The 10,417-nt window shown below is 31.3% G+C and overlaps 1 protein-coding gene across 1 annotated transcript; it reads right to left on the bottom strand.

Moving 5' to 3' along the window:
* Positions 1–2,753: 2,753 nt before the first annotated feature.
* On the bottom strand, positions 2,754–3,571 carry LOC145614748 (multicystatin-like). The gene is made up of 2 exons (XM_081669816.1): positions 3,383–3,571; positions 2,754–3,189 (listed from the first exon to the last, which is right to left on the bottom strand). Exons 1-2 carry the CDS (start codon positions 3,497–3,499, stop codon positions 2,980–2,982), a joined length of 327 nt encoding a protein of 108 aa, XP_081525942.1. The 5' UTR covers positions 3,500–3,571; the 3' UTR covers positions 2,754–2,979.
* Between the last annotated feature and the right edge of the window lie 6,846 nt (positions 3,572–10,417).

A 10,417-nucleotide genomic window follows, 5' to 3' on the forward strand; every position in this document is an offset into this window, starting at 1 on the left:
GTCAAAGTTTAGTTGAATCAAGTAATTAGACTAATCACATTAGGACCCACACCTCTTTCAAAGGTTTTACAACAGCATGCATAGTATTTTTCTTCAATTTAAGCCTTGACATACCTAAATTAGGCAAAAGGAAATACGGAGTAACTTATAAATTCTAATTACCACAATAGAGGGTGAAAGCTTCAGTCAGGTAAGGAAACTGCTCATAAACACATTACTCACTAAGGATTTGTTCACATTTACTGAACTGAGCTGAAGTGAACTGATTAGAGCTGAAGTTTAGTGAACTGAATATTTTATGAGAGAAGGAAATTAGGAGTTGAACTGAACTGAATTGATTGGAGCTGAACTGAACTGAAATTAAGTACAGTAAATATGAACGGGCCCTAAATCAATTTTAATCTATAAAAATCAGTTTAAACTTTAAAGTTCCAAATTAGTATGCTTCCAAAAAAAAAAAAAAAAAAAAAAAAAAAAAAAACAGGTTCCAAATTAGTATAAATCAAATTTAAGTTTTAATCACTAACCCCAAACAATAAGTGTTGTGTAAGACGGGTGTACGTTAATATTATTGTAAGACGGTTAGTTGAAGGTAAATATAACTATATAATTTGTCGTTTGTTTGAATTTAATTTTGATGCATTATTTTTTTTATTTTTTTTTTATAAATTCATGATTACATACTATAAGGCTAATATGATTATTCTAATACATTATTATTTTTTGTAAGATAAAATTTACTATTAGAAATTTTGTAGTATAAAGGGTAACTTTAAGTACTTTTGAGATATTTTAACTCGTCTTATAATAAATTATAAACACCCGCCTTTTTGGAGAATTAGTGAACCCCAAATATCGGGTAAGACTTTAAAAAAATTATTTAAACAACAACATCAAAAAAAATAAAATAAAGAGCATTAATTAGTTCAATCAATAAAAAACAAAAAAAAAATAATGCAAAAGAAGTAGACTTTTGATTTTGGCCTAGCACTTATTAATTAAGTTGATACAAGTGTATTAATTTATCAGGTTATAGTCTTATCCATAATAATAATTCTAACATTAGGTCACTATAATTGAAACTTTCAAGTCATCGAAGTGTTAATATATTGGCATATTGCACAAGCTCAAGGCACTAATATAATAATTTTCCTCGAGAATATTCATCACAGTGTAACACAATGGTAACATGTGATGTGTGGATGAACAAGCAGGAAAAAAGTTAGCAAAATTGAGATTACTGAACATAATAATCCATAACCTCCTCGAGTTCAATGTAGTACATTGCATCATGCCAGCAACCACTTGTTGTTACGCTTTCAAGTAGAAGCAATGGTGGCTGGCCTGGGGATAATATAAGGGATTTAGAGAATTCCAAATTTTAGGATACATAACAGTGGCGGATCAAGAAATTTATAAATGGGGGTCCAAAATAAATTTCATCTTAATCATACCAACGTACAAACTACAAAGTAAAAAAAAAATAAGTCAAAGAAACATCACCGAAAATTACTAATCGTTTTCAATAATGCAAACTATCAAAAACATTCACAAGGGGGAAACCAAAGTAGAACATAATGAAAAAGAATTACAATTGTTCTTGTCGAGTTGCCAAATCAGTCAAATGCACAGATTAAAGCTACCAATAGTTACCACATTCTTAATTTTTTAATAATACAAAATAAAAAACTCAACTGTCTAATTCTACTTAAATAAATTGGTAGAACCTTAAATGCATTAAATTAAACACACAATCAATTTAATTATGATGAAAGCTACGTATTTGACTATTTGATGCCTTAGAGTTGGAGAGAAATATAGAAAAGGATGTTGTCAAAATGGGTTCACATAATTAAGCATCACATTTTTGCTCTATATCTCGAATCTTCTGCGTTAGTGGCCTAGTGACTTTTATATTCTTGTCAAATGATACTGTTTGATCGTGTACCACGTTTGTTGATTCTCGTAGATTGGCGCGAGACTAGAATACAATGCACTCAATTTGCACCACTGTTCATCAATGTTTTTCTTTTAAATTTTTCACGGTTTTCAATACACATAATAACTTTTTATGGAGGCTTTTCATAGAATTAGATTAAAAATCCAAAACTTACTAATACAAAGATTACCAAGAGATAACTTCTAAAACGTAACTCTTTTGAACTAACAAATCAAAAGAGGTAAAAACATACAAACAACGAGCCAAGACCAACCCTACGAACCAAAACCACAAGGATGATAGATCCCCAAAATAACGTGAGCTCAAATACCAAAGCACTGCAATAGGAGGCTAACACGAGCACTCATAATATTTCTTATATTCATAGGGTAAAGAAGCACTCGAATTTCTCTTTGAGATCACAAGAGCAGATTTTATAGAGGGAACAATTCATTGAGGGGAGTAAGGCTGTGTTTAGTACACCTTATTGTTGTTTATATAGTGTGATCGGAGTTTTTTTTGTTTTTTATTTTTCATTAAATGATTCGATCTAATTCCTTGATTTAACTAAACTTCGACTTTTTATGTATGCTAATTCGTAAGTAAAAATAAAGGAGTATGTCCACTTCACAAGTCCAAGGAGGTTCCATACCAAAACCATATGACATTAGGAGAAGCAATCCCTTAGTCTTATTATAAAGTGTTTAATTCTGTTTTTTTTTTTCTTAATGTGCAGTGGGACGTTTACATGTGTTTACCAAGTTTATACTTCAATAGATAAGCAAATTTGAAATGTGAATACACACTTATATGGTTTCAATTAAGATCCAACCACTGACAGTTTTATTTAGGTAATAGTAGTATTACACAGTAGTACTAGTGCATAAATCAAGTCTTCCAAGACTTGTTTATTTCACTAGTACATAATACATGCATAGTAATATATAACTTGAAATATATATATATTTTGATGTAGCTTATATAATAAGCACACCAAAAATGGCTTCTTAGCCCTGCATATTTATTGTTGAAGATCGAGATTAGTTAGCAACCGGGATGGGTGCATTTCCTTGTTGCTTGAACTCTTCAAGCTTCTTAGTTTGGGCTTGATCTTCTATTTCAAGAACTTGCGCGTAATACTTGTTAATCATGCAGCCATCAGCTGCCTCCAGATCAATAAAGTACCTCGTGCTACCAATGTTGCATTCTTCTTCTGCTTTTAAAGTCTTCACATACACCAGGTGTTTCCCCTACAAATTACGACGAGGATTAAATAAACATATTAAACCAGAATGCACGACAAATTTACCTATGCATATGTTCATTACATACTATTGTTGTACATGTATATTGTACTTGTAATTTTTGGATAAAAATAAAGTTAACTACTATATTGATTGATTTCTGTTTAACGTGACAAGTATTAGTTTTACAAAAACTTACATGTTCCTTGTTATACTCAGCAACAGCCCAAGCAGCAACCTTTTGGACGTGTGGATCGCTTGGGTCGACAGGATGACGACCTTCAGGGATGTTCTTCTGTTGAGCAGAGGAACTCATGATTCTTGCGTATGATTTTGTGTTATGTAGGGTGTGTATCGTTGTATTGTATGTATGTGTTGCGGAACTCCCTCTTTTGCAAACCCTCTCTATTTATAGGATAGGAAAATGGAATCAATAACAATTGTTTTTTTTTTTTTTTTTTTTTTTGTTATTTGAATAGCTTATGTGGCTTATTAAGTAATGAATATATTCTTGTTAATTTGGACTGCCTATCAACTTTAAGCTGATTCTTAATTACTTGCTATTCTGACTATCCATGATTATACGATGTTTTGATGATGTGTGTGCACTTCATTTGTTGTTTTGAAAAGAAATAAAAAATATATATATTTGACACGAATCTCACGATTATGATGTGAGAATTTTTATCTTCTTATCGCCATTGATTCTTTTTATCGTGCATGTGAAATGAAAGTGATTTATTATACTTCATGGTTAACTATAATCTATGGCCTTGATCGATTCAGAGAATGATGTACATTGATTAAAATTAATTTCAATCAATGAAAATCAGCTTAGATAAGAGTAAAAAATTAAAAAAATAATAATAATAAAAAAATTAAAAAGAAAAAAAGAAAAAAAAACAGCAATTTTAAGTTCTATACACTAACCCCGGCCCAAAAATCAGTAAGGATAAATATTTTTTTAAAAAAAAAAAAATCTTATAGAAAAATTAGTTCAATAATGTTTTAGCTCAAAATTAAAAATAAATAAATAAAAATAATAATAAAAAGTTTCACTAGAACCATACTTATGGCCTAACAGCTACAGTATTGATTAAAGTGCCAAATTAATTTAATAGGTTATAGATAATGATTTTAACATTAGGTCACTATAATTGAAACTTAAAAACACAAGTCATCAAAGTGATTGGCATATTGCACAAGCTCAAGCAGACAAGCACTACTACATTTCCTCAAGAATATGGCATAACCGATTTGAGTAACAAATAATTTTAAGTTTGTTATACCATTAAATGCCATATCATATGCTATCCGTCATCTTGAAAAGCCCTTCAAAAGTATTAAATTTTAAAAGATATAACTTCTTTTTTTTCACATTCAAAATAATCCATGCTAAATAATTGTGTAACTTTATATGTCAAAAAAATAAATAAATAAATAAAAAGAAAGAAAAATTGTATGTAATTGTCCTTACACTTAGAAATGCTTAGAAGTATTTAACATCATATCAATAAGAGCATAACTTTTCTCTCTCTTAAAAACCCTAAAATTTTCTCTGTTCTCTCTCTTAAAAACCCTAAAATTTTCTCTGTTCTCTCTCTTCAAACCTAGGCACCCTACCATATTAAAACTTAGGGGCTGCCATCGACTTTTATCAATGGTAAGCCCCAAATTCTTCTTTAATTTAATGTTTTTGGTCAATAAAGATCACCATCGGTATGGTGATTATAGTCAGTCCCTCCATGTAGGGTTTTGTCAGTCCCTCCATGTAGGGTTTAGTATTGTTTGGTTGTTTGATTTTAGTGTGTGCAGGGATACAAATTTTGAAGATTCGTCTTGTAAATTTGTGGAATTGCGCGTCTGTTGGTATAGGGGTGCAGATTTAGAAGATTCGTCTGACAAATTTGCAGATCTTGATGATCAATCAAGTTATATCTCTTTTGCGACTATACATCAATGGAGCTCCGTCAAGAATGATGCAAAGACATCTAAAATTATCCAGGAGCAGTTCAGAAGCGATGCCATTAGTTTAGGAGTATTTAATTCTTGTATTGAGAATTTAGATCTCTTAAGGGATGATTGTAAGTGCCGAATGGCTATTATTATTTAATGAAATCACCCCTCCCTATTCCATTCAAAAAAAAAAATTAATAAGAGCATATAGGTAAATAAATATTTTAAGGATTAAATTATCTTCATACTATTCATAAGTGTGTGTTTTCTCATATTTTTTAAACTAGATTAATCCCATGCGATATAGAGTATATATATTTTATGTATTACTATGTATCAGAAAAATTATTGAGATATAACCATTAGTTGTAAATACTAATTTTATAAAATTAATTTTGAAGAAGAACAAACCGAATATGAAAATTTAAGCACATACATAAAAGTTAGATTTTTAATAAATGAATTTAATCAAACAAATAAATAATGATTTTAAACTTGTAATATATACAGGAAAATAGAAAAAATGTATACATCAAAGTATTTTGTTCGATAAAGCGTAAGGGAAAGATGTATTAGATATCAATAGTTGGTGATAGAAGAAAAATTAATAAATTAAAGAGTACAGTATAGATAAATTATATTGAGAGGAGGAGAAATTAAATTTGAAATTTTAAACCAAAAAAAATATAATGATGTCAGATTTTTATTTAGGCGGGAAAATTTTTCTTATAAAGCTGCCACGTGGACAATATAATGTCAGCGGTTGTTCCTTTAGTTTATTTACAGAAGGTTGAGAATCTCAACTAATTCGATGAGATTTGTAATCAAGAATCACATTTTTGCTCTCTTTATTTCGAATCTTCTGCACAAGTGGCCTAGTGACTTATATTCTTGTTAAATTATACTGATTGATCGTGTACCTTAGCAAGGTGGTTTTTTTTTTTTTTTTTTTTTTTTTTTTTTTTTTTTTTGTGGCAGCATGATAAGCAAACTGGAATTTTGCGGCCTTAGTTGCTAACTCGCTTCTTATTTTAATACGCGAAATGTTTTGACCTCGTGTACTATCTATCTAACTAATTTTGACTAATGTTTATGATTTATATACTATGTATATGAATAAATATAACCTTGTGAGTACTTATTGAAAACGTCTCAAGCAATGAATAATTTATTAATATTTAATTGTTATAAATTTTTACTTATTGGTAAAAGAAAAAGGTTTCACTTATTTTTTTTTTAAAAAAAAAAAAAGGAAATACAACCATCATGGTCAAAGTATTCTCTTTATTGAAATTGAATATTTCAAATGAGACAAATGTAAAAGAAACTAGATACAACGTAGTATAAAGAGATGGAATCATGGAATATTCTTTTTATCTACAATGTTGTCAAAAATTATGATATGTAATGAAAATGATTCCATGGGCAAGGTCAATAAGAGCATCTCCAATGGTTAATTATAAGGACTTGCTTGCAATATAATTAAAGTTCCTAGTTACATGTCAAAAGTGAGCAATTTTAGCTTTTTTTTTTTTTATTAAGAAATGAACGATTTCATATATAATGCCTTTTCATTGTGGTTGGTCACATCATGTGGCCGGCTGACACACACCAAAAAACTGATCAGGTAACCCCTAATCGAATAACCCTTGACAGAACGAGTAACATCTAACCGTACCGAGCAACTCTTAACCAACCACGTAAGCCCTGACAAAGTAACCTCTGTCACACGGCGTGGCCAGCCACATTTAGAACTTTGAATTTCTTACATTATTTTTTTGGCATATGCTTAATAGAAAATATAACTTCTTTTCTTTCACATTCAAAAAAATTCATGCTAAATAATTGAAAATTTTATAACTTAAAAAAAAGAAAAAAAAAATAAAAAATAATTGACTAGAGTAATCCCAACTTTACCTCATTCTCCTAAAATAATCCCAACTTTGGATTATTTTTTAAGAAGGAGGTGTTAAATACTGCCATTCAAATTTATGAAAACCGCCATCATTTTAAGCAAAGTGTCAATCTTGCCCTTACTAAACCCCAACCACCAACCTTTTCCACCCAACTAACACAACCAGCCAACCAAATATTAGAGGTTACTAGCATTTGTTGGTGGCGGAGGAAGACGGTGGCGGCACTAAGTCAGGCGGCTGTCAAAGGGTGGCGAAATGGGTGGACTGAACTAGAAATACGTTTTTCGGTTTTTTTCCCTGATTCATTTTTTTATACAATCGGTTGCCGGTGACCGGAGCTGAAAACGGGTTGCCCGCTACCAGTAACCGAACGCGAAATCCGATTGACCACGACGGTAACCACGGTCAAAACCGATTGACCGTCACGGTCAACCAAATTTGGCATCCGGTTACCGGCAGCGGGAAACTAGTTTTCAGCTCCGGTTACCGGCCATCATTATTATTTTATACAGGTTCTAATTCGTAGACACATGAGTTTTTTTTTTTTTTTTTTTTTTTTTAATAAAAAAATAAAAAATCCTAAACGTACACATCCTAGATAGAACCGACTACTAGTCGAGTACAGAGTTATTTATGAGTATTGTTTGATTAAACACTTCATAATTAGTTCTCCTGTCCATCTATCTAATGATGTAAGCATTCGTCAGTTCAATTTCTTTCCATTTTCAATCTATGATCTTGAATTCATTAATTTTTCAATTTTTCTTGTGTTTCATGTTGTCATCGTGGTTGTCCAGTGTAGAAGGTGGTGGTTGACACGGTGATTTTGGGTTGTGATGATCGATGTGGTGGTGTAGTTTGTATCGGTGTTGTGATTGGTGGACATGGTGGTGGTTGATGGAATAATGTTAGAGAAAGAAAATGGGAAAAAAATAGTAAGGGCAAGAAAGTCTCTTTGCTTAAAATGATGGCAGTTTGATCAATTTTGATGGTGGTATATAGCATTTCACTTCTTCTAATGGTCCCAACCGGTTATTTGACTTGTTATAACAAGTTGGCTGACACGTGTCAGCGTGTAATTGATAGGTTTTAGTTGAAATGTAGAATCTTCTAATATTTTAAATTTCAAAATATATTAAATATGATAGCTCCACGCATAAAAAAAAATAAATAAATAAACAATGACACCATCATTGCATTTAGGCGGAATTTTTTTTATTAAGAGAGCGACACGTGAGCAGTGGTGGTGTCAGCATACTCTGTTTTAGTCTTAGTTATTAATAGATATGAGGAAATTTTGACAATTACCACCTTTTATTATGTCCATCCCATTTTAGCAATTACCACCTTCTATTTTTTATTTTATTTTTTATTTTTTATTTTTGAAATTATCACCTTCTCTTTTCAAAAACATCAAAAGTTACCACCTTCTTGCCTCCCAACTACTACATGACATCATCTAGGGCTCACCCTTTACCTTCCCTCCCTATTTCCCTCCCATTATTTCTCATTCCTATTTGGATTCTCATCTCCCCTTTCACTTTTTTCCCCCAACCACCAATAATTGTTCGTCAATTTTGATTTGGGGGAGTAAATTGAAGTGTTTCTGATTTTTTGGGGGAAAATAGTGAAAGGGGAGATGAAAATCGAAATAGGAATGAGATATGAGGGGAAAGGAAAAGAGTGGGCCCAGAATGACGTCATGTGTTAATTGTAGGGCTGGCAAAAACTGACCCGACCCGAAAACACGACCCGAACCCGACCTGAAAATATCGGGTTAGGGTTGAGGTTTTTGACACGAAAACTTAAATGGATTGACACGAACCCGACCTGATATTTAAATGGGTTAGGTTAAGGTTGAGAAATTCAACCCGAAAGTAACCCGAATTGACCCGAAAAAAATTAAAACATGTTTTGTTTTTGGGCCAGATCCATATTGTACTCCGTATGAGATATATATGTACTACCTAAAGAATAAAACCCTAATATTTATTTCCCTACCCACCAGCCACCGTCACATGTTTTCTTACCTCCACTTTCTCTCTCATAATTTCTTCTCTCCTTCCTTTAAATGAGTTTTTCACTAATATTCTAACCCAAATCTTCATCAAATGAAAATATGACTTTCATTTTTCTACTACTTCGTTTTATTTTGTGTGTGTTATTAAATAGTTTATTTTTGTTGTTGTTCTTTAGTTCGAAAATCTCTATTGTTTGAAAATAAGAATTTAGTCATTAGTTTAAATAATATTTCGTTTATGTTTGTTTTTCTGTAATTGTTTTTCAATTTATTTAATGATTGTGTCGAATTTTTCTTTCATTCTTTTTTTTTTTTTTTTCTTTTTTGTTTCTCTGATTTTTCTTATTTTTGTTTTGCATGACATGCAAGGTTGAGCTTTTGCTGTTTCATGGTTTACCGACTCATGAATCTGACGCTTCATATGGATCATTATTTTGTTTTATTTTGGAAATGTAACTTCAATTCTCGTATAAAGGTGTACTGTGTGGATTCCAATTTCATACTAAGTATTAAATTATAAAAAATAATTAAAGGATGAATGTATGTGTTGCCAGATCTGAATAAAAATCCAAATTATTGGCTTAATTTTTTCATTAAAAAAAATCAGGTTGAAATCAGGTTGACCCGAACCCGAATAAATCAGGTTAGGGTTAGGATTTCTGACCCGAAAAGTTAAATGGGTCAGGTTCAGGTCAGGGGTTTTTTGACCCGAAACCGAAATGACCCGAACCCGAAATGACCCAACCCGACCTGATTGCCACCCCTAGTTAATTGGGAGGCAAGAAGGTGGTAACTTTTGATGTTTTTGAAAAATAGAAGGTAGTAATTTTACAAAATAAAAAGTAGAAGGTGGTAATTGCTAAAATGGACATCATTTACCATCGTAATTGTAAAAAATTCCTAGATTTTTTTAATTTTAAATAAATATGATTCGATCTATGTGTCAAGTTCACAAGTCCAAGAAGGTTTCATCCCAAAACCATATAAAAATAGAATCAGAGAAGCAGTTCCTTAATCTTATAAAGTGTTTAACTCTCTTTTTTCTTCTCAATATAATGTGGGACGCTTACATATATTCTTTAGGAAGTTAATACTTCAACCGGATACAAAATTGGCAAATTTTACATGGGCTACCAAAAAGTAAAAAACTTTAAGGATCTAATGTAAGTCGTGTAATATCTAACATGTAAACTAAATGAAATTTGCAATTCTAATGCATCCAACCACTAAACTTATTGTTTAGGCAATAACAGTATTACATATTTCCTCCGAACCTGAAAGTTTGACTCACTCAATGTGTAAAGTGTAAGTCGTATAATTATTCACAGGGATTCATGTTGGA

Source organism: Chenopodium album, chromosome 25 (assembly GCF_948465745.1).
Source record: "Chenopodium album chromosome 25, dcCheAlbu1.1, whole genome shotgun sequence".
Taxonomy (NCBI): Eukaryota; Viridiplantae; Streptophyta; class Magnoliopsida; order Caryophyllales; family Amaranthaceae; genus Chenopodium; species Chenopodium album.

What these genes read in the sequence shown, in the direction of transcription:
- LOC145614748 (XM_081669816.1), bottom strand. Translation starts at nt 3,499, where the DNA reads ATGAGTTCCTCTGCTCAACAGAAGAACATCCCTGAAGGTCGTCATCCT. An exon ending in CTGAGTATAACAAGGAACAT is followed by an intron (nt 3,190 to 3,382) that starts GTAAGTTTTTGT and finishes CGTAATTTGTAG; the next exon opens with GGGAAACACCTGGTGTATGT.